The sequence below is a fragment of the Scyliorhinus torazame genome, chromosome 14, assembly GCF_047496885.1.
Source record: "Scyliorhinus torazame isolate Kashiwa2021f chromosome 14, sScyTor2.1, whole genome shotgun sequence".
In the NCBI taxonomy this organism is placed as follows: Eukaryota; Metazoa; Chordata; class Chondrichthyes; order Carcharhiniformes; family Scyliorhinidae; genus Scyliorhinus; species Scyliorhinus torazame.
Genome location: NC_092720.1, coordinates 164,109,614 through 164,133,651, shown reverse-complemented (window position 1 = coordinate 164,133,651; position 24,038 = coordinate 164,109,614). Strand labels below are relative to the sequence as shown.

Sequence of the window (24,038 nt, the reverse complement as noted above, 5' to 3'; positions counted from 1 at the left end):
TTCGCCTGGTTGAACTCGCTTTGCCAGATCTGCCCCAATGTCCTGGTACACTGGTATTCTATGTCCTTCCCAGCTGCTCGCCTTCATCTGCCTTGCTCACCGCAGGATCTTCTCCCAATCCTGGTACCTGTGTAGTTTGCCGATTATCATCCTTGTCTGCTCCCCCACCTTGGGCTTCAGTCGGACCGACCTGTGTGTCGTGTCAATCTCCGGCAACTTGGAGAAGCTGTCCCTCCCGACTAAGTTGCCCAGCATCTGGGCCACATAGTCTGTCGGGTCCCTGCCCTCGATCCCCTCTGGCAGGCCCACAATCCGGATATTCAGGCGCCGAGACCGATTCTCCTGATCCTCGACAGTCCCGCTTCAGGCTCTCCTGGGTCGCCACCAACCTTTTAATTTCGGCCTCCAGAGCAACAATTCTGTCACTCTGGTCAGTTGCCACCTTTTCAAGCTCTAGGATCGTCCTCCCCTGAGTTTCCCCATTCCATCTATCATCCGTCACTGCCAACTTGACCACCACCTGGATCTTTACTTTAATCGCCTCTCTCATCACCGTCAATTCCTTCGTCAGAGGGCAGCATGGTAGTATAGTCGTTAGCACTGCTGCCTCAGGGCGCCGAGACCCTGGGTCACTGTCCGTGTGGAGTTTGCACATTCTCCCCGTGTTTGCGTGGGTTTCGCCCCCACACCACAAAGATGTGCAGGTAGGTGGATGGGCTAATTTGGGAAAAATTAATTGGGTACTGTAAATTAAAAAAAATAATTCCTTTGTCAGGAATGTCTTCCATGGGACTTCCGGTGGCGGCCATGGTGTGAGTGGTCGGACATTCGGTGGCTCCCGCTCGTGGTGGTATTTTTGGACCTTTTTCCTGGCTAACGGGTGGATATGTTGACACTCAAGCAGAATGTGAGGATCGGGGGCTGCTGGAGAGCAGCGAGGGAGAGGACAGTGGCTCGTACATGTCTCGGATGTTCGATAAGTTGCTGGGAGAGGGGGCATTTGAATGGCCTTTGGAAGTGGACTGGGTGCACAAGGCACTGATGAGGAAGCCACAGGGAAATGAACCGCCGAGGGTGATGGTGGTGCGGCTGCACCGGTTCCTGGACAAGCAGCGGATCCTGAAGTGGGCCAGGCAGACAAGGCGTTGTACCTGGGAGGGCAGTGAGCTTCATGTGTATCAGGACCTGGGTGCGGAGCTGGCCAAGAGGAGAGAGGGCTTTAACAAGGCAAAGGTGGTTCTCTTCAAGAAGGGGGTGAAATTTGGTATGCTGCACCTGACGCGCCTGTGGGTGACCTAAAAGGGTCGTGACTGGTAATTTAGGATGCCGGAGGAGGCGATGGAATTTGTCAGGGGCAATGAACTGGCAGGAGAAGGAGGACATTGATTTTGAGGAGATGCTCGCTTTCTGTTCCTTCGGGTTTGTTTTATGGCCATTGTCCTGAGTTTTTTTCTTTATGGGGGATGCGTTTGAGTTGATGTTGTTATGTTTGCACCGGGATAATGTTTGAGAGGGGGGAGGGGAATTAGCGGGGGGGGGTAGGATGCTAGGCGCCATGGGCACATGCTACCAGGCTAGCTGGGCAGGCTAGTTCACAGAAGCACAGTGGTGGGTGAGCAGGTGGTCAGAATGTTGATGGGGGTTGGGGTGGTTTATTGTGGTAGCGGGGTGGCGGGGGGGGGGGGGGAACAGCTGACAGAGGAGGCGTTTTTAAATGTGTGGTATGTGGAGGGTCGAAGATGGTGGGCCTGAGGAGGTGCGGGACGCGGACTGGAAGCTGGCCCAGGAGGGGTTATGGTTGATCGGCAGAGGACGGTGCCGGGGAATTGTTCCCCCGACCAGGCTGATCACATGGAATGTGAGGGGGTTGCATGGGCCGGACAAGACGGCTCGTGTGTGATGCACAATCAAGCTTTAATACGCTAGATGTTTCCTCCAGCAGCGCAGGTACAGAAGAAAGCTGCTGGGGCAACATGGGCTCTTATACCCCGCCTTGCAAGGCGGAGCTAACATACAAGCTTATCCAATGGGAACAAGTACATTCTCCACCAATGGTATTCTGGCATTATTCGGTACCGTAATCCTCCTAACACAGACTACCACATTCACCCCCTGTTACAAAAAGAGTCCGGCGGGGGTGGTGGCTTCGTATTACAACGTGCTAAAAGTTATAGTTATGGAGGTATCGTAATGCCTCCGTACAGCGTTTTGCGTCATTACAACTTTTAACTATTTACAACAGTAATGTACTTTTCAAAAGGAAGCAATTAGTCGATCGGGGGCCCTGGTCATCCTCTGCGATCGTCGTAGCTTTGGTGGTGATGTCGGTGGAGAGTCGGGCGTCTGTGACTCCGGGAGCGTGGTTTCGGCTTCTGCGTCGGCTTCCTCACCCCTCGACGTGGCTGGTGGAATGGCCGACTGGCCTGGAAAGGGGGCAGTGTGGGGTGCGCCGGTGGGCAGGGCCTAGACGGGGCAGGTGGAAGAAACGATCCACCTAGGAAGGGGGCGAGTGTGGGGTGCGCCGGTGGGAGGGAGGGTGGTGCGGGTGGCGGGGGCGTGTGTGGGGATCCAGCGGGCGCCAGGTCTCGTAGGGAGACCGTATCCTGTCGGCCGTCGGGGTACACCACGTCGGCATACTGAGGGTTAGCGTGGAGGAGATGGACCCTCTCGACCAATGGGTCAGATTTGTGCGCCCGCACGTGTTTTCGGAGCAGGACGGGTCCAGGAGCTGCCAGCCAGGTCGGGAGTGAGGTCCCAGAGGAGGACTTCCTGGGGAAGACAAGGAGACGTTCATGAGGTGTTTGGTTGGTCGTGGTACACAGCAGTGACCGGATGGAGTGGAGGGCATCCGGGAGGACTTCCTGCCAGCGGGAGACTAGGAGATTCCTGGATCGCAGGGACAGTAGGACGGTCTTCCAGACCGTTCCGTTCTCCCTCTTTACCTATCCATTTCCCCAGGGGTTGTAACTGGTCGTCCTGCTCGAGGCAATGCTCATAAAGGAGGACCCCCTATCACTGTGTATGTAGGCGGGGAAACCGAACAGCGTAAAGATTCCATGGAGGGCTTTTATGACGGTGGTTGCGGTCATGTCGGGGCAGGGGATGGCGAAAGGGAACCGGGAGTATTCGTCAATCACGTTCAGGAAGTACGTGTTGCGGTTGGTGGAGGGGAGGGAGGGGGCCTTTGAAGTCCATACTGAGGCGTTCAAAGGGACTGGAAGCCTTTATCAGGTGCGCTTTCTCTGGCCTGTAGAAGTGCGGCTTGCACTCCGCGCAGATTTGGCAATTCCTGGTGGCTGTCCTGACCTCGATGGAGTATGGCAGGTTGTGGCTCTTGATAAAGTGGAAATATCGAGTGACCTCCAGGTGGCAGAGGTCCTCGTGGAGGGTTCGGGGGCGGTCCACTTGTGCACTGGTACATGTGTCGCGGGATAGGGCATCAGGAGGCTCGTTTAGCTTCCCGGGACGATACAAGATCTCATAGTTGTAGGTGGAAAGTTCGATCTTGACGAAGGGAGGATCTTGTCGTTTTTTTATCTTGCCCCGCTGTGCATTATCGAACATAAAAGCAACCGACCGTTGGTCAGTGAGGAGAGTGAATCTCCTGCCAGCCAGGTAATGCCTCCAATGTCGCATAGCTTCTACTGTGGCCTGGGCCTCCTTTTCGACTGAGGAGTGGCGGATTTCGGAAGCATGGAGGGTACGAGAGAAGAAGGCCATGGGTCTGCCCGCTTGGTTGAAGGTGGTTGCCAGAGCTACGTCGGACACGTCGCTTTCGACCTGGAAAGGGAGGGACTCGTCGATGGCGTGCATCGTGGCCTTTGCAATGTCTGCTTTGATGCGGCTGAAGGCAGATGGTGACATTATCGAGGTACGGGAATGTGGCCCGAAAACCTTGCCGGTCAACAATTCGGTCCATCTCTCGCTGGAAGACCGAGACCCCGTTAGTGACACCGAAGGGAACCCTTAAGAAGTGGTAGAGCCGCTAATCTGCTTCGGAGGCAGTGTATTTGCGGTCACTAGTGCGGATGGGGAGCTGGTGGTTGGCGGACTTAAGATCCACCGTGGAGAAGACCTTTTAATGTGTGGTCCTGTTGACCAGGTCGGATATGCGGGGGAGAGGGTACACGTCAAGCTGCGTAAACCTGTTGATGGTCTGACTGTAGTCGATGACCATCCTATGCTTCTCCCCGGTCTTTACCACCACTACTTGAGCTCTCCAGGGGCTGTTGCTAGCCTCAATGACACCTTCCTTCAGTAACCGTTGGACCTCTGACCTAATAAAGATCCGGTCCTGGGCACTATACCGTCTGCTCCTGGTGGCGACGGGTTTGCAATCCGGGGTGAGGTTCGCAAACAGGGAGGGCGGATCGACCTTGAGGGTCACGAGGCTGCAGACAGTGAGGGGGGGTATAGGGCCACCGAATTTGAAAGTTAGACTTTGGAGGTTACACTGAAAATCCAATCCTAGGAGTGTGGCCGCGCAGAGGTGGGGAAGGACGTAAAGTCGGTAGATTTGAACTCCCTTCTTTGGACTGTGAGGTTAGCTATACAAAACGCCTTGATCTCTACTGAGCGAGATCCGGAGAACCGGGAGATTTTTTGATTAACGTTGTGGACGGGGAGAGAACAGCATCTTACCGTGTCGGGGTGTATGAAGCTCTCCGTGCTCCCAGAGTCAATTCGGCAGGATGTTTCACGTCAGTTGATTAGCACCGTCGTCGTAGCAGTCGATAGTGTTCGGGGCCGAGACTGGTCCAGGGTCACCGAGGCTACTCGTGGCAGCAGTGAATGTTCTCTTCCGGCGGTGTGTGGTCAGCCGAGCTGAGGTCCTGGGGGCCCATCCAAGATGGCGGCGCCCATTGGTTGCACAGAATGGCGGCGCCCATCCATCGCAGGTGGCGTCCATGGGACAAGATGGCAGCGCCCAGAGGCCGCACATGGCCCTGGAGAAGGAAGATGGCGGCACCCGCTGGCCGCACGGGGACCGTGGAGAGGGTTGTGGTGGCGATCCGCATTCGCCACCGGAGACCGCAGCGACTGCCCAGGCCTGGCATACTGCCACGAAGTGGCCCTTTTTACCGCATCCCTTGCAGGTGGATGCGCGGGCTGGACAGCGCTGTCGGGGGTGCTTGGCCTGCCCGCAAAAATAGCAGGGGGGCCCCCCGGGGTTGTCAGGCCGCCTTGCAGCACAAGCTTGTGGGGGGATGGGAGATGTCTCAGGGTTGGCCGCGGGGGGGTTCCACGTTGCCCAGGGGGCTGCCGCGCGGTCGGGGACATAAGCGCGGGCGTTTCGGGAGGCCACATCCAGGGAGCCGGCAAGGGCCCGTGCCTCCTTGAGGCCTAGGGTGTCTTTCTCCAGCAATTGCTGGCGGATTTGGGAGGACAGCATACTTGCAACGAAAGCGTCCCGGATCAAAAGTTCTGTGTGGTCACTCGCCGAAACTTGCGGGCAGCTGCAGTTTCTCCCCAACGCCAGAAGCGCACGGTAGAATTCTTCCAGCGATTCCCCAGGGATTTGTCGCCTCGTCGCTAGCAGATGTCGAGTATAGACCTGGTTTACCGGGCGAATATAATGTCCTTTCAGCAGCTCCATAGCTGCATCGAAGTCGTCCGCGTCCTCGATGAGGGTGTAAATTTCCGGGCTCACCCTCGAGTGCAGGACTTGCAGTTTCTGTTTTCCCGTGGGTGTGTCTTCGGCCATTCCAAGGTATCCGTTAAAACACGCCAGCCAGTGCTTGAAGGTTGCCGCTGAGTTTGCCGCGTGGGGGCTGAGTTGCAGACACTCCGGCTTGATTCGGAGCTCCATTCTTTTAAATCTAGCTTATTAAATTGATGCACAATCAATAACCTCAGAAACGAGATTGGAGACAATTGAAGGCTTTAATATGCTAGATGTTTCCCCCAGCAGCGCAGGTACAGAAAAAAGGTGCTGGGGCAGCACGGGCTCTTATACCCCGCCTTGCAAGGCGGAGCTAACATGCAAGCTTATCCAATGGGAATAAGTACATTCTCCATCAATGGTATTCCGGCATTACTAGGTACCGTAATCCTCCTAACACAGACTACCACAGTGTGTTCGCACATTTAAAGAGCTTAAAGGCGGATGTGCTCTTTTGCAGGAAACACACCTTTTAAAAAACATTTTATTTTTAATTTAAAACAAATTTGTAACATTTCCAGAGTGAAAACAGGCCCTATGCAAAGAGCCTTAACATAGTAAAAACAAACAGTGGGGTAGAATAAACATGTTAATAAGCCACTTCCCCTGTCAGCTCTGTTTGCCCATGCCCCACGTTTTCAACTAAACTAACGTGGCTCTAACCCCCCCTCTCGGGTGCTGTTGCTGTCGGTTTCCTGCGCTGTTCCGAGAGTCTGCAAGCGACTTTCTCCCCCGGGGGATCCCGAGACACCCCCCCACCTTGCCCACTTAAGTCACCTCTGCTCTCCTTCCCGGCTACCCCCCCTAACCTCCCCTACCCCCCGAGGCCTGACCTGCCAGGCCAGTCCTGTGCTTGGCCCTAGCCCGCCCCTCCTCCTACTCTCCCTGGGGCCCCCTGACCTACGCTAGAAACGCTGACCCCTGCCCTTGGCGCCTGTCTCCCACCCTAGCGCTCAGGCCCTCCCCCCACATTCAGGAAACACACCTGAAGGTTGGGGATCAGACTAGGCTGAAGAAAGGGTGGGTAGAGCAGGTATTCCGATCAGGATTAGATTCCAAAACGAGGGAGGTGTCATGATATTCAGATAAACATCATGGTGCAAACACACATACACACTGATGGACAGATCAACGGACCAATCAACACACACGCAACATCACAGCCAATCACAAGCAAGGGCACACGCACTATAAAACGGGGAACACGACAGTTCCTGCTCATTCCAGCAGGAGACAACTCAGGGCACAGAGCTCACAGCAAGCCACTCAGACATTCACCATGTGCTGAGTGCCTCTCCAAGATAGTGTTAGGGCTGGGTCCACAGGTTAAAGAACCACAGTTACAAGTTTACAGATGTTGTTATTGATAGTAATAAAACAGAGTTGTACCATCTGCAACCGTGTTGGTTCGTCTGTGTAGCAGAGCACCCAACACGACATAGTACCAGGATTGGAACCCAGCAACTGTGAGACCTACCTACACATCTTCAGGAATCCGCCATCCTGCGCCATGGACACCATCAGCCCGCTGCAGCCGCTCCAAATCGCTGGAAACCTTGGCGTCAACTGGAAGCTGTTTAAACAGCACTTCCAGTTCCTCCTAGAAGCCACAGAAAGGGAGAATGCTTCGGACACCAGGAAAATCACCCTCCTCCTCTCCACCGCAGGGCAACACGCCATCCACAAATACAACTCCCTGGTGTTCGCGGAAGGTGAGGACAAGACGAAGTACAAGACGGTCCTTCTCAAACTCGAGCAACACTTCAGCGTCGAGGTAAATGAGAGCTCCGAGAGGTACCTCTTCCAGCAGCGCCTACAGGGTAAGGATGAACCTTTTCAATCTTTCCTAACACACCTCCGTATCCTTGCGCAGTCCTGCGGTTACGAGGCCACCTCCGATTCCATGATTCGGGACCAGATAGTTTTTGGGGTCACCTCGGGCACCCTACGCCAACAGCTCCTCAAAATTGAAAGCCTCACCCTAGCCACCGCCATCGAAGCCTGTGTCCTGCATGAAACCGCGACCAGCCGCTATTCCCAATTCCAGGCGGCCGAATCGGCACGGCAGGGGTCCTACGCGGCCGAATCGGCAAGGCAGGGGTCCTACGATCCAAGCGATCAAATTCCTCCCGGCCCGCGGCCCGGACGAAGGCGGCCATTTCGCGCGCTTTCCGCGGCATTTCACGCTTGTACATGCCAAAAGGGACGTCGACGCAGAGGGACGTGACGCGCAGGCGCGCTCTACGCAGGACCGAACTGCGCATGCGCGATGGCGCAATGAACGCCATGACGTCACGACGTGCGCCAATGGTGGATCCGCACATTTAAAGCGGCAATGTCCAGCAAAGAACCGACAATGCCTCCGCTGTGGCAAGATGGGCCACAACGCTGCCTGCTGTCGAGCAGCTCAACCTGCCAACGCTCCCCAATTCCACCAGCCTCGCAGGGACGTGCAGACCATTCAGCCTCCATACACCGAGTCATACCCTGACCATATACAGACCGGTGATACAGACGACCGGGAAGCCTTCCGTGTTGCGGTCATTGACAGGAACCGGATGTCCCCAAGCAGGACCCACCAGCCGATGCCAGTGAACAGTGTCAATCCGGGTGATGAATGGTGTGCCACCCTAACGGTCAACCAATCACCAATCACATTCCGTTTAGACACTGGTGCCTCCGCCAACCTAATAGCATGGTCAGCCTTCTACGCCTTGAAGGTCAGACCACCGATTCGGCCATCCTGTTGTAAGATGGTAGACTACAACGGAAACATTATCCCGGCCATTGGATCCTGCCAGCTCCAGGTGACACACAATGCATACACAGCCACACTGTCCTTTGAGATAGTTGGATCATCGAAGGACTCCCTGCTAGGCGCACAGGCGTGCAAGGTTCTCCACCTCGTTCAGCGGGTACACGCTTTGTCTCCAGAAGGCACGTCAGACTTCCCAGATGCAGAATTTAGGGCACAGCTCCACTCGTTCCTCGCCCACAACCAGGAGTTATTCGAGGGCATGGGCACACTGCCCTACACTTACAGAATACTGCTCAAACCGGACGCCACCCCGGTCATTCACGCACCTCGTAGAGTCCCAGCACCACTCAAAGACCACCTCAAGCAGCAGCTGCAGGATCTCCAGGACCAAGGAGTGCTATCCCTGGCCACGGAGCCCACGCCATGGGTCAGCTCCATGGTGTGTGTTAAAAAGCCCTCTGGCGAACTCCAGATCTGCATCGACCTGAAAGACCTAAACAACAACATCATGAGGGAACACTACCCCATACCCAAACGGGAAGAGATCACGAGCGAAATGGCCCGGGCTGAAATTTTTACAAAGCTTGATGCCTCGAAGGGTTTTTGGCAGATTCAACTGGATCAGTCCAGCAGGAAGCTGTGCACCTTCAACACTCCTTTCGGCAGGTACTGCTACAACAGAATGCCGTTTGGCATCATCTCAGCATCCGAGGTATTTCACAGAATCATGGATCAGATGATGAAGGGCATCGAAGGGGTGCGCGTCTATGTTGACAACATCATCATTTGGTCCACCACACCACAGGAGCACATCAGTCGTCTCCAGCGTGTCTTTGCTCGGATACGAGAACACGGCCTGCGCCTCAACCGAGCCAAGTGTTCTTTTGGCCAAACTGAGCTAAAGTTTCTGGAGGACCACATATCCCGGTCAGGAGTGTGTCCGAATGCAAACAAAGTGAGCGCAATTACAGCCATGCTGCAGCCGGCAGACAAGAAAGCAGTGCTACGCTTTCTCGGGATGGTCAACTTCCTGGGGAAGTTAATTCCCAACCTTGCCTCCCACACAACGGCTCTTCGCCTCCTAGTGAAGAAGACCATGGAGTTCCAGTGGCTGCCCGCACACCAGAAGGAATGGGAAGAGCTCAAAATTAAGCTCACTACAGCCCCGGTCTTGGCGTTCTTCGACACCTCTCAAGATACGAAGATCTCGACTGATGCCAGCCAGTCCGGCATTGGGGCGGTACTCCTGCAACGGGATGACACTGCATCATGGGCCCCGGTCGCCTATGCCTCGCGGGCCATGACCCCCACAGAACAGCGCTATGCGCAGATTGAAAAGGAGTGTCTGGGTTTGTTAACAGGCATAGATAAGTTCCACGACTACATGTATGGTCTCCCTCAGTTCACCGTGGAAACCGACCATCGCTCCCTGGTCAGCATCATACAAAAGGACCTGAATGAGATGACCACTCGCCTCCAGCGCATTCTGCTCAAGCTCTGGAGGTACGACTTCCAACTGGTCTACACCCTGGGAAAGGACCTCATCATCGCGGATGCCCTATCCAGAGCAGTGAGCACACCGCCCGATTCGGAGGGATTCGTCTGTCAGGTCGAAGCGCATGTGGCCTTCACATCGGCCAATCTGCCAGCTGATGATTCAAGTCTGGCCCGTATTCGCTGGGAGACTGCGGCTGACCCCCTTCTACAATGTGTGATGCGCCACATGACGGGAGGGTGGCTCAAAGGACAGTGCCCACAATTCTACAATGTCCGGGACGACTTGGCCGTCATTGACGGTGTCCTCCTAAAGTTGGACCGGATTGTGATTCCACACAGCATGCACCGGCTGGTCCTCGAACAACTGCACGAAGGCCATCTCAGGGTCGAGAAGTGCAGGTGGAGGGCCCGAGAAGCTGTCTACTGGCCGGGCATCAGCGACGCCATTGCCAACATGGTGCTCAACTGCCCCACCTGCCAAAGGTTTCAGCCGACGCAGCCCCCTGAGACGCTTCAGCCCCATGAGTTGGTGACGTCACCCTGGGCGAAGGTGGGTGTGGACCTTTTTCATGCGCTTGGCAGGGACTACGTCACCATCATAGATTACTTTTCGAATTATCCAGAGGTCATACGCCTGCACGATTTGACATCGCCCGCTGTCATCAGGGCATGCAAAGAGACCTTCGCTCGCCATGGCATTCCGATTACTGTCATGTCGGACAATGGGCCCTGTTTTACAAGCCAAGAATGGTCTTCTTTTGCTGCTTCGTATGGCTTCACACATGTGACGTCCAGCCCTCTGCATCCCCAGTCCAATGGCAAGGCGGAAAAGGGCGTTCATATCGTCAAGCGGCTCCTCTGCAAGGCTGCTGATGCCGGGTCTGACTTCTGTTTAGCCCTGCTGGCCTATCGCTCGGCCCCACTAGCCACTGGCCTCTCACTAGCCCAGCTGTTGATGGATCGCGCCTTCAGGAGCACTGTGCCATCCATTCTTGTTCCTACACCCGACTATGCTCCAGTACTGCAAAGGGTGCGACAGCAGCGTGCTCAGCAGAAGGTGGCACACGACACTCGGGCAACTGATCTTCCTGCCTTGGCGCCTGAAGACAATGTCCGCATCCACCTACCAGAGGGTGGCTGGTCGGCAACAGCCGAAGTTCTCCGATGCGTGGCTCCCCGCTCGTTCCTGGTTCACATGCCTGATGGCTCCATTCGCCGGCGCAATCGCCGGGCTCTTCGCCTGCTTCCGCGCTCGCTACGTGATCATACACCGGTGCCACGCCCTCCTGTTGTTCCTGATGTCGACTTCGTGGAGCTTCCTGCCACCATGCCCATTCCTCTGTCGCCTGTGGCCAGGCCCATTCCTCAGCCGGTGGATCCTGACCCACCCTTGAGGCGGTCAACCCGAATTTGTCACCCACCTACTAGGCTGGACTTATGAGCCTGTTTGAACATTGGACTCACTAAAGTTTTGTGCCACAATGTTAAAATGTTTCTCTTTTTGTCATTACAGGAGTTCGTTTTGATGCTTGATGTTTACATTTATTTTGTTTATGGTACAACCTCGTTGCTATGTTGCACCTGACACCTTCCTATGTATATAGTTTAGCCTCATGTACATGTTGTAGATATTGCACACACACGTTCAGCTGCGCTCAGTACACATCTATATTTATTAACACATAGGCACATCGTTTTGTAAAAAAGGGGGGATGTCATGATATTCAGATAAACATCATGGTGCAAACACACATACACACTGATGGACAGATCAACGGACCAATCAACACACACGCAACATCACAGCCAATCACAAGCAAGGGCACACGCACTATAAAATGGGGAACACGACAGTTCCCGCTCATTCCAGCAGGAGACAACTCAGGGCACAGAGCTCACAGCAAGCCACTCAGACATTCACCATGTGCTGAGTGCCTCTCCAAGGTAGTGTTAGGGCTGGGTCCACAGGTTAAAGGGTAATGAACGAACCACAGTTACAAGTTTACAGATGTTGTTATTGATAGTAATAAAACAGAGTTGTACCATCTGCAACCGTGTTGGTTCGGCTGTGTAGCAGAGCACCCAACACGACAGGAGGTAACTATTTTGATTACCAAACGGATGGCGTTCGAAGTGGGTAGTATAGTTTCTGACCCTGGGAGGAGGTATGTTATGGTGAGCGGGAAATTGGAGGAGATGCTGGTGGTGCTGGTGAATATTTATGCTCCGACCTGGGACGACGTGGAGTTCATGAGGAGGGTGCTGGGAATGATCCCTGATCTGGACTCGCATTGGTTAATAACGGGGAGGGGGATTTTAATATGGTTCTGGATCCAGGGCTGGATCGGTCGAGTTCGAGGTCAGGGAGGATGTTGGCGGTAGCGAAGGAGCTGAAGGGGTTTATGGAGCACATGGGAGGGTGGATCTCGATACGGGCGCGTAGGGAGAAGGTGGAGCGGGTGGAGATGGAGAGACTAGTGGAAAAGATCTTGTAGGTGAAAAGGAGGTATTCAGAGGCCCTAGAGGCGGGGCATTTGAAGAAGCATCAGAAACTGCAGATGGAGTTTGAGCTTTTATCCCTGGGGAAAGTGGTTGGGCAGCTGAGGAGGACGAGTGAGGTAGTTTCCGAGTATGGGGAGAAGGCGAGCTGGATGTTGGCGCATCAGTTGACACGGGAGGCAGTGAGGGAGATCGGGAAAGTGAAGGACAGGGTGGGGTGGAACATGGTCTTGGACCCAGTGGGGGTGAATGGGGTGTTTCGGGATTTTTACAGTAGGCTGTATGAGTCAGAACCCCCAGCCGGTGTGGAGGGGATGAGGCGGTTTTTGGAGGGATTGGAGTTCCCGAGGGTGGAGGAGGACCTGGTGGAGGGGCTGGGAGAAGTGATGGAGGGGCTGAAAACCCTGTTGCTGTTGGGGAAGGCCTGGGCCCAGACAGATACCCAGTGGAGTTTTATGAATGGTTTTCAGAGGCTGGGGCCCTTGTTGGTGAGGGCGTTTAACGAGGCGAGGAATAGGAGGGTACTCCCCCTGACGCTATCGCAGGCCTCGATAGAAGATTTTTTTAAAAATAATTTTTTATAAAAGCTTTTCATAAAATATCAATATCAAAATGAGAAAGAAAAAAGAACCCAACAGGGTTAAGTACAAAACACAATCTAAAAAAGCAACCCCCCAAACCCCTCCCCCCCCCCCGTACCTAAATAATAAATTAACATTAACACCCCAACTTAACATAACAGGTGTATACACCCCCTCAGACCCTCCAGTGTAAATAACACAAACAAAAATAAAGTAAACCCCCCCCCTCCCCCAAGCTGCTGCTGCCATTGACCAATGTCTATCGTTCTGCCAGAAAGTCTAAGAACGGTTGCCACCGCCTAAAGAACCCTTGTACCGATCCTCTCAAGGCAAATTTCACCCTCTCCAATTTAATGAACCCTGCCATATCGCTGACCCAGGATTCCACGCTTGGGGGCCTCGTATCTTTCCACTGAAGGAGAATCCTTCGCCGGGCTACCAGGGACGCAAAGGCCAGAATTCCGGCCTCTTTCGCCTCCTGCACTCCCGGCTCCTCTGCCACCCCAAATATTGCGAGCCCCCAGCCCGGTCTGACTCTGGATCCTAGCAACCTTATCACCGTCCTCGCTACGCCACTCCAAAATTCCTCCAGCGCTGGGCATGCCCAGAACATATGGGTGTGATTTGCTGGGCTCCCTGAGCACCTAACACACCTGTCCTCACCCCCAAAGAACCGGCTCATCCTTGTCCCGGTCATGTGTGCCCTGTGCAGCACCTGAAACTGTATGAGGCTGAGCAACGCGCACGAAGAGGAAGAGTTCACCCTCCCTAGGGCATCTGCCCACGTCCCCTCTTCAATCTCCTCTCCCAACTCCTCCTCCCACTTACCTTTCAACTCCACCACCGAGGCCTCCCCCTCCTCCTGCATCACCTGGTAAGTTTCCGAGATCTTCCCCACACCCACCCACCCCCCCGAGAGCACCCTGTCCTGTACTGTGTGTGGCAGTAGCCGCGGGAATTCCACCACCTGCCGTCTGGCAAACGCCCTTACCTGTAAGTACCTGAAGGTGTTTCCCGGGGGGAGCCCGTACTTCTCCTCCAGCTCACCCAAGCTCGCGAACTTCCCGTCCACAAACAGGTCCCCCAACTTTCGTATCCCTGCCCTGTACCACCCCGAAAACCCTCCACCTGTTCTTCCTGGGGCGAAGCGGTGGTTCCCCGTAATGGGGTCCACGCCGAGGCCCCAACTTCCCCCCTATGGGAGGGCCGCCACCACCACCGGGCTCGTGGTATACCTCCTTGGAGGGAGCGGCAGCGGCGCCGTTGCCAGCGCCCCCAGATTCGTACCCACACAGGACGCCGTCTCCAGCCTCTTCCATGCAGCCCCCTCCCCCTCCATCACCCACTTGCGCTCCATCGTCGCATTGGCAGCCCAGTAGTACCCACAGAGGTTGGGCAGCGCCAGCCCCCCCTATCTCTACTCCGCTCCAGGAACACCCTTCTCACCCTCGGAGTCCCTCGCGCCCACACAAACCCCACTATACTCCTGTTAACCCGCCTGAAAAAAGCCTTCGGGATAAACACGGGGAGGCACTGGAACAGGAACAAAAACCTTGGGAGCACCGTCATTTTGATTGACTGCACCCTACCCGCCAAGGACAGCGGCAACGCATCCCACCTCTTGAACTCCTCCTCCATTTGAAAAAAGAAAAAGAAAGTCGCTTATTGTCACAAGTAGGCTTCAATGAAGTTACTGTGAAAAGCCCCTAGTCGCCACATTCCGGCGCCTGTTTGGGGAGGCTGGTACGGGAATCGAACCGTGCCGCTGACCTGCCTTGGTCTGCTTTCAAAGCCAGCGATTTAGCCCAGTGAGCTAAACCAGCCCCTGTTGCCGCTTCCAATTTGCTCCACCAGCCTTGTAAAGTTAAGCCTATGCAGGGTCCCCTAGCTCCTGCCCACCTGGACCCCCAAATATCTGAAGCTCCTCTCCGCCCTTTTTAGTGGGAGGTCGCCATTCCCCCTCTCCTGGTCCCCTAGCTGAACTACGAACAGCTCGCTCTTCCCTATATTGAGCTTGTACCCTGAAAAGTCCCCGAATTCCCTAAGGATCCTCATTCCCTCTGGCATTCCTCCACAGAGCACATATGACTGTGGTCTGGATGAGCAGGTTTTTTGAAGGGGTGGGGGATAGGTGTGGGCGGTGTGCGGGTGGGCCTGCGAACCATGCCCACATGTTTTGGGCTTGTCCGAAGCTTGGGGGATTCTGGCAGGGGTATGCCGATGTTATGTCAGAGGTTCTGAAGGTAAGGGTGGTCCCGAGTCCAGCGGTGGCAATTTGTGGTGTTTCAGAAGACCCGGCAGTCCAGGGGGCGAGAGAGGCCAATGTCTTGGCCTCTCTTGATCTTGATAGCATTGAGGGATCCAGACTCCCCGAAGTCGGGGATTTGGGTGAGTGACATGGCTGGGTTTCTCAGGCTTGGGAAAATTAAGTTCGCCTGAAGGGCTCGATGGTCGAGTTTGTCCGGTGTTATGGGCCAGGGTTTAGAGAACCCCAAAGTGTATCATGGAGTTCACCTGACCCACAACTTTTAATAGATTGTGGTATGGGGAGCACACGGGCCTACTTTACAGGTGTGATGCAACAGAGAACTAAAGTACTTTTAAATTAAAACAATGTTTATTTATAGAACCAGTTCACACTTTATAAACCCACAGTAAATATCTTAACAACTATCAACACCAATAATCCCCACAGATACAGTATTCTATAAGTAATCCTTAATCTTTCCTTACATCATCCAAAAGACAAAAGACCCTTTTTAACACAGAGATCAGGTTTAAATTCTCTACTTAGAGAAGTTATCACTTTGAAATCACCCAAATGATCTGGAGACAGTCTTTAGATTGCTGAGAGATCCTTATACAACTGCTTGCTTTCCTGCAGCTATCCAGCTCTCAAGACGAAACTAAAAACACCAGGGTCGGGATTCTCCAAAATGGAGGCAGAGTGTTCGTGCCGTCGTGAATGGCGTTGAGGTTCACGACGGCACAAAACGGCCCCTATCCCGACCGATTCAGGGCCCGATAATGGGCTAGGAGCGGCGCCGCGTCATTTACACGTGCCAGGCCTTGGCGCCACGTAAAGACGGCGCTGCATACATGACGCGGCCGGCGCCGCATAACTGGCGTCACCCGCGCATGCGTGGTTGCCGTCCTCTCCGAGTCCGCCCCACAAGAAGATGTCAGATCGATCTTGCGGGGCTGCGGAAGAAAGGAGGTCCTCCTTCAGAGAGGACGGCCCGACGATCGGTGGGCACCGATCGCGGGCCACACCCCATTTCAGGCCCCCCCCGGTGCAGGATCCCCCCTCCCACAGGCCACCCCCCCAGCGTTCCCGCGCTGTTCCCGCCGGCTGCGACCAGGTGTGGACGGCGCCGGGGGGGACCCGCCGTTTTGGGCTGGCCACTCAGCCCATCCGGGCCTGAGAATTGCAGGGGTGCCGGAGAATCGCCATTTTGGGGGTCTCGGGCGATTCTCCAGCCTGCGCCGCGTGGAACTCTACGGGGCTGTTCTCGCCGCTTGGGAGAATTGCGGGAGGGCGTTGGACCGGCGTCGCGGGAAAATTTGGCGACCCAGGCAATTCTCCCAGCCAGCGCGGGAGCGGAGAATCGCGCCCCCTGTAGCTGCCTACTCAAAAACGAAAGTGATAGACAGACAGCCCAGCTCCACTCACACTCTGACATCACTGCAGCTATTTACTGAACACCCAGTTCTTAATTGTTCTCTCACATGACACCGGAGGTAGCAGCCATTTATTGACTTCTTTGGAAAGAACTAAGCTGTCAGCAGGGGTGGGGGTTTAAAAAAAAAGGAACGAGGGGGAGGCGGTCAACGTGGGAGCGAGTTGGTGGGGAATGTTTGTTGGGGTGTTGATTATGTAAGCCATGTTGGCTGGTTTTGAGGTGTGTGGTTGTCCATTGTGTTAAAATGTATAATATAAATGCCTCAATAAAATATTTTTTTAAAAAAGAAGGAATGTCTTCCATCTATCTCCGGGTGGGGGTTAGATGGGAGGAAGGAGACAGCACGGTGGCACAGTGGTTAGCATTGTTGTCTACGGCGCTGGGGACCCGGGTTCGAATCCCGGCCCTGGGTCACTGTCCGGGTGGAGTTTGCACATTCACCCCGTGTCTGCGTGGGTTTCACCCCCACAACCCAAAAGATGTGCAGAATAGGTGGATTGGCCACGCTAAATTGCCCCTTAATTGGAAAAAATAATTGGGTACTCTAAATTTAAAAAATAAAGGTGGGAGGAAGGTCGTTGTTTGAGCCGTCAGTCTCTCCGGGGTGGCCGGGGACCCCTTGCATCAAGGGTCTGCAGACTCCACTCCCTCACTACTCTTGACATTTTCCTCCACCTCTATCTTCTCTGCAGCCTCTTGAGCTCCCATTTGCTGGCATACTTCTCTCCCTTTCTTACTTGTGGGTGAAATAAGTCCGGGTTTTCGGGCTAAATTGATCTAAAAGTGTCTATCTGATTGTATTCTGGAGGAGAGCCACCTGATGTGCGATTGCTCAGCACGTTCCTGTCACCAGAAGTCAAATCCCACCCACCATTTATTGAAACACAAACATGATGTGAAATAAGTGAAGAAATTATCTTGTAGATCAGGGTGGTAGAGTGGTTAGCACTGCTACCTCACAGCGCCAGAGACCCAGGTTCAATTTCAGTCTTGGATCACTGCCTGTGTGGAGTTTGTACATTCTCCCGTGTCTGCGTGGGTTTCCTCCGGGTGCTCTGGTTTCCTCCCACAGTCCAAAGATGTGCAGGTCAGATAGGTGGATTGACCATGCTAAATTATTCCTTAGTGTCCAAAAAGGTTAGGTGGGTTACTGGGTTACGTGGATAGAATGAGGGCATGGGCCTAGGTAGGGTGCTCTTTCACAGGGTGGGTGCAGTTTTGAAGGGCCGAATAGCCTCCTTCTGTATTGTAGGGATTCTATGTTTACACATTGCATTGATCATGAAGTCAATCAGATCACAATGTACCACCTTTAAATAAAACTGCTTCAGTTGGTCACAGCCAATTTTTAAAAAGCCTTCTTTAGTGAAGCCCCTTGACACATGTACAACAACCATAAATTCACAGCTTGTGATCGAGAGTTTACACTAGTTTGTGTCGGTTTTGTCCACTTAATCTGGCTGAAATTGACCATATTGGGAATTTTAAATATAAATTAGATATAAAATGTAAATTGATCTTTTGAGATCTTTAATACGGGTTTATTAACATCACCCAGGAAGCTGGCAGCAACCACAGAAATGACCACGGCCTCAGATGGGAATAATGAATGGTGAGTATCTGCCAATTGTGACTGTTTGAGGCGGCTCTTCAAATTACACTCAGGGTTTTTGGGCGTTCAGGCACCAACTGCCTGCCTTGGTGAGAGGAAAGTTTTCTTTTTATAAATTTAGAATACCCAATTATTATTTTTCCAATTAAGGGGCAATTTAGCGTATCCAATCCACCTACCCTGCACATCTTTGGGTTGTGGGGGTGAAACCTACGCAGACACGGGGAGAATGTGCAAACTCCACACAGACAGTGACCCAGGGTGGTGAGAGGAAAGTTGACTGGGATATCCCGGGAGAGGTGAATGGGCCAAGAGAATAACTGGAAGGGCTGATTGAGTCTCAATAGTTGGAGCTGAGGGAAGCTGAACCTCCACAGCAGATGACCCTTGGACAGGGCAGGGCTGTAAGATATCAAACCCTGGGGCATCTACTCACACAATGAGCCGCAGCGCACTCCTTGAGTCACCAAGTCACTCGTCCAGGAGTAGACACTCCAGAATTACTGGATCAATCTCCCCTCTCCAGACCTCTCTCTCCTGTGTCCGTCTCCCTTGTTTCACTCTCTCCTGTGCATCTGCTCATCCCAACACTGCAGGTCATCACTGATTTAGATACTGTGGGTCTTCCTCTTCTGATCTGCTGTTAAACACATTCGAGGCTACACATCCCACACTGATGTTGTCAGTTGGAAAGCCGACGAAGGTGAAGAAAGCTGTTCCCACACTAGAAATCTCTGTCAAACCAGGGAAACTGAGAAGCAGCTGCAATAAGTGAGGTTTTATTCAGATGGGACAATGGCAAGTTTAAATCCCCACCTGAGCTGCTGCTCAAAGTCGCCTCCGTTTCCCCGGTCAGTTTCCCAAACTTCAGGAAACTCCTGTTACTGCAGAAATATTTGGATTGTCTGTGAGAGACGTCAATCAGAGAGCCCACCCACTCTGCCCATTCTCTCCTCTTCCTCTACCACAGCTGCTTCACTTCCTGTAGGGACTCCAAACCAAGTCAGGAGATGGTGAGTGAAGGAGCAGAATTTAGAAGAATTACATTGCACAATATCCACACTAATGTTCAGGCAGTCTGACTATCCTGTGGGCAATCAGGTGTGGAAATGCCCCTTATGCTGTGTGAGAAGATCCAGCTCAGAGACCTGTTTACTCGGTGCTTTGTGCTGAGCTGTTTGATTGGCTGTGTTGGATATTGAGGGTGTTTATTGGAAGCATTTCCCTTCTGATTTACAGGCTGAGTTTTGTTGATGGGTTATTACTGAATATGAGAAGGTGAGGTGTAAATTTCTGGGAGGGGCAGATACACAGATTGAAATGTCTTCTTAAAGATTTTATCTGAAGGCCTTAACTTTTCCCAGAGGCCTGGGCTTGGATTTGATAGTTTAGCCCAGTGCTGTGTCTGAGAGCTGAATTTGGGATGTGCAGTCTGAGTGAGTGCAGTGTGTCTAATTTCCCAGGATAAACTAGAACCCGCCAAACAGCTTCACCAAAGCAATATTTCTCCTGAATGTTTTTTATATTAAACACACACTCAAAAGGTAAAATTCGTCTTAGCCAGCACGACTCGTGCTCACAGCTTCCAGCACTTCCTGCCCAGTGTGTTTTCTTCAAATAATTTGGTAAAACAAGCAGACAGTTTTTAACATTTCCATCGAATTAACAATGTTCCTGTTTTATAAAATTAAACACATAATCTGAGGGCAAAACTGGTCTTTTGCAGCGCAACAGGAGCTCATGGGTAATTGATAGCCCATTTTACATGCTGCCTTACTGTCTTTTCCATTTTCCTCATGGTGTCTAGGAAAATGGGAGTCTGGGTGTTGACTGCTTCTGGTCATTATCTGGTGTCCCTGAAAACAGAGGGCGTGTAACAGTCTAGTGAGGAAAAAGAAAGGAATTGTATCTGATCCCCACAGATGGAAATAGCAGATTGACAGTTACGGTGAAACAGTCTCTAACTGAGAACTTAGCCCCTTCAGCAAAGGAGGAGAGGGAGTTGGAAGAAATCATGTTTCCTTTTCCTGTTTTACAGAAGGATTGCACCGTACTACACCAGAGAATACAGAGAGGATAGACACTGCAGATAGATCCTGACCATCACCCAAGGAACAACTGCACAACTGTGGGAAGGCATCCAGTCCCTTTCTAAAGGTTCGATTTTGGGTGATCGGTCAGGGTGAGACTGGGAAGAAGTGTGAATGGGCTCCAACTGTGGTGAGAGGTTCAATCATTGACCGAGCCTCATGAACCACTGACTCACTCCTGCAAGTGGGAGGCTGTTCAAGTGTGAGGTGTGTGTCGGTGACTCCACAGGTTTATAAGATCTTCTAAGGTGCATTTGTTACAGCTACTGATACCACAAGGGTAGCCACATGGAAGGGAAACAATTCAGGTGTGATGTTTGTAATAAAGGTTTTGTGAATTCGACTAAGCTCCTTAGGCACCAGATGATTCACACGGGAGAGAAGCCATTTAGGTGTGATGTTTGTGAGAAGTCCTTCTCACAAGCATCGAACCTCCGTCAACACCGACGCATTCACACGGGGGAGAGACCTTTCACTTGCAAGGTGTGTGACAAATCATTTTCTGTGTCATCAACCCTCCGTCAGCACCAACACCTTCACACAGGGGAGAAACCCTTCACGTGCAAAATGTGTGACAAATCGTTCTCGTTGTTATCATACCTCCGTAATCACCAACGTATTCACACAGGTGAGAAACCTTTCAGATGTGAAGTATGTGACAAATCATTCTCGCAGGCATCGACCCTTCGTAAACACCAACGTGATCACACAGGGGAGAAACCTTTCAGGTGCAAAATGTGTGACAAATCATTCTCTCAATTATCGAACCTCCACAGACACCAAGGTGTTCACACAGGAGTGAAACCCTTCACATGTGAGATGTGTGACAAATCATTCTTTCAGGCATCGACCCTCCGTAAACACCAACGCGAGCATTTAGGAGAGAAATCCTTCCCCTGCAAGGTATGTGATAAGTTATTCTTGGACTCATTGGCTTTGTGCATACACCATCATATTCACATGGATTGTAACAAATATATGTAACAAATCATTCTCGGACTAATCAGTCCTCTGCTCACACTGGTGAGAAATTGATGGGTGAGGTGTGCAACAAATCATTCTCACGATCACCAGACCTCCACAGACACCAGCACATTCACACTTCAGCTCGCCTGCTTCCGTTACACTGAGAGTTGTCTGTTTACCCTCCAGTGTTCACACAAGAGTGCTGTCCTTCCAAAGCACTGTCTGTCTCAGCAGTGTCTGTCTCCAAACTCTCCCACCATCAGTCCAATTGTTTCAAGGTCAATTTAATTTTTGACCAGATCACCAAACAACAGCAAAAGAAGACATCAATCTGTATAGAAGCTGCTGCTTATGCACACGTTTCCCTACAATGGACAAGAGGGCAATATCTGAATATTAAATATATATATATGTTAAATTCTGAAACTTTAAATCCGTTTTTGAGCTGAAAATACAGCAAGATCAGTTTTGTTTTTATCGTAATTTTATGAGGTGTAATAAAATGCAGTTGCTTTGGAGATGGCTCTGACTTTGTCATAAGATTGATCTCCAATCAGAAGTACCCCTGGATGCAGGCTGAAAACTGTCTCCAACACTTGGAAAATGTGTCACAAGACAGTACAGTAAAGTCTTGACCGCGATTTAATTTTATTTTTAATTTCTTCCTTTAGGTAAAACTGGCCCATACCGCCCAGGAGCTCTCGTTGACTGGAGAGCAGGTTCCATACATCAAGGAGCTGACGGAAGAAGAGGAGTTCACGAGGAAGCTGTTTGGCCTCTCCAACCCCAGGATAACCAATGGTGGATCAGATATGGGGATGAGCGATGGTGATGTCAGCAGCTGTGTGTTTAAACCGTCAGGAGGAGAATTAATTTATGTGTCAAAAGATAATAATTGTGACTTTCCTCCTCTGACAGATACACGGGTGTCCATGGACACATCAGATGGTGATGGCGAAGAGTTGGCAGCAGCGTCCGAGATTCCTGAAAGGACTGATGAGGAAGGGACGGAGGTGAATACCTCACAGCAATGTGGCATGGCAGCTGCAGTGGAGGAGGGGGAGGAGTGTCTGGAGGGTAAGATGTCTGATTTGGAGGGTAGCGTTGATGAGTTAAAGCTAAATATTGTGGCCTGTGTGAAGGAGGAGGCCTGTGATGCTCTGGCTGCTGTAGTGGAGAGAGAGTGCTCAGAACCTTCTGGAAGCGAAGAACCTGCGGCTTTGGGAGCAGAATCTTTACAGTCTCCAGGAGCACATGGACAACATCAGGCCCATGCTGCTGGTGAAGAAAATGAAGATGATCTGAAACCTGTTGAGAGCTTACATCAGGAACAGGTTCAAAGGACAGAGAGTTATCTGGTCACTTCTAACTTGCTTCAGCGAACTTTAACTGAATTTAAGACAGACGTTAGCCAGAATCTGCAAAGAAACAATGAGATTCTTGAGCATCATCTACAAAAAAACAATGAGATTCTTCAGCAACATCTACAAAGAAACAATGAGATTCACCAGCAGCAGAATCTGGTTCTTTGTCAGCTTCTGCAAAGAACCAATGAAACTTTGAATGAAATGAGGCTGATTCTGTCTCAGATTGTAGTACCTGCACCTTCTGTCTAGCCGTAGCCAAGCTCAGGGAAATCTGCTCCTGGACATACCTCTGGCACAGGAGCGGTCACATCACGGGGGCAGGGGAGACACAGAAGGCAGTAGGGTCCCTCCCTCCAACACTGCCTCCTCGACCCAATTTCTCTCCCCCCGAGGGGAAAATTTGTGTGTGGATTTTTGCCATGAAAAGAAACTTTCTGTCGTGAGGACAATGGTGGAAGAGGCCTGAATTTGTGAGTCCTGTTCACCCCCCCCCTTCCGATCATAGTACCTCCTATTTTTGTGGGATCGAGATTTACCCGTTTCACAAAAGGCAACTGTCCACAAAAATCAGCTTCTCCCTCCACTCGTGTGGTTTTGGGTTGAAGATGTCTCAAACCCGCGTGTGTAGATTAGACCCAGTAGGACCAGGTCTGAACTCTGCGTATTTTATTTTCTTCCCTTTTCTTCTCATGAACTTAATGATCTGTTGAGCTGCTCGCAGAAAAATACTTTTCACTACCTCGGTACACGTGACAATAAACAAATCAAATCCAATCCAAGTGACTAAATCTGAGGAAATAAAATAAGGGACAGTTGATCATGGGATTTTGGCAAGGATGCCATTGTTTGGGGGGGGGGGCGGTGGGTGTTGTTAGTGGAAGACAGGCTGGTGAGGGAGGAGGCAGACTGATCTGAATATTTCCAGCATTTTTTGATTTGATTCTAGTTTTTAAAAGTGCAGAAACAACAGATCATTATGCTTTCTACTTTGCTTCTGCTCCACATGAGCTTTCTCCCTGTCTCTATTCTCTCACAAGATGGTCACCAATACCCGTCTTTACAGGTCACTCCGCTGCACCCAGCCTGCCGGTACCCTCTGCACATGTGTCAATGACATCACCGCGGGCATACACCATCTTCCTGATTCTGTGTTGCAAAATACTCTGTAATGTTTATTTAGTCCCATTTGTTTCTGGCAGTGTTTTCTCTGCTTCTGTCTTACATATTAATAAATATGTTCATTTTGTTTGGAATGTTTTGCCGATGTGACATTTACTACTTTTAAAATGAGACGAGAAAGTGAGATGCAGCTCATGTACGTGG

At 52.0% G+C, this 24,038-nt stretch overlaps 2 protein-coding genes across 3 annotated transcripts in view; one reads left to right on the top strand and one right to left on the bottom strand.

The window, feature by feature from the left end:
* The window catches only part of LOC140389070 (uncharacterized), a 108,321-nt gene that overhangs the window by 41,737 nt on the left and 42,546 nt on the right, over nt 1-24,038 (bottom strand). The window lies entirely within an intron of this gene.
* LOC140389201 (uncharacterized) lies at nt 19,184-23,968 on the top strand. Of its 2 annotated transcripts, none has more exons than XM_072473372.1 (3): nt 19,184-19,305; nt 20,331-21,285; nt 22,020-23,968. In XM_072473372.1, the coding sequence occupies exons 2-3, from the start codon at nt 20,671-20,673 to the stop codon at nt 22,962-22,964; spliced, it is 1,560 nt and encodes a 519-aa protein (XP_072329473.1). In that variant the 5' UTR covers nt 19,184-19,305; nt 20,331-20,670; the 3' UTR covers nt 22,965-23,968. The 2 variants fall into 2 exon arrangements, with proteins under 2 accessions (XP_072329473.1, XP_072329474.1); XM_072473373.1 differs by lacking the exon at nt 19,184-19,305 and having other exon boundaries at nt 19,608-21,285; nt 22,020-22,176; nt 22,267-23,968.

Excerpts from the sequence above, each read along its gene's own strand:
- LOC140389201 (XM_072473372.1), top strand. The coding sequence starts at position 20,671 with ATGGAAGGGAAACAATTCAGGTGTGATGTTTGTAATAAAGGTTTTGTG. Across the intron at positions 21,286-22,019 it reads AGAAATCCTTCCCCTGCAAG|GTAAAACTGGCCCATACCGC; the intron begins GTATGTGATAAG and ends TTCTTCCTTTAG.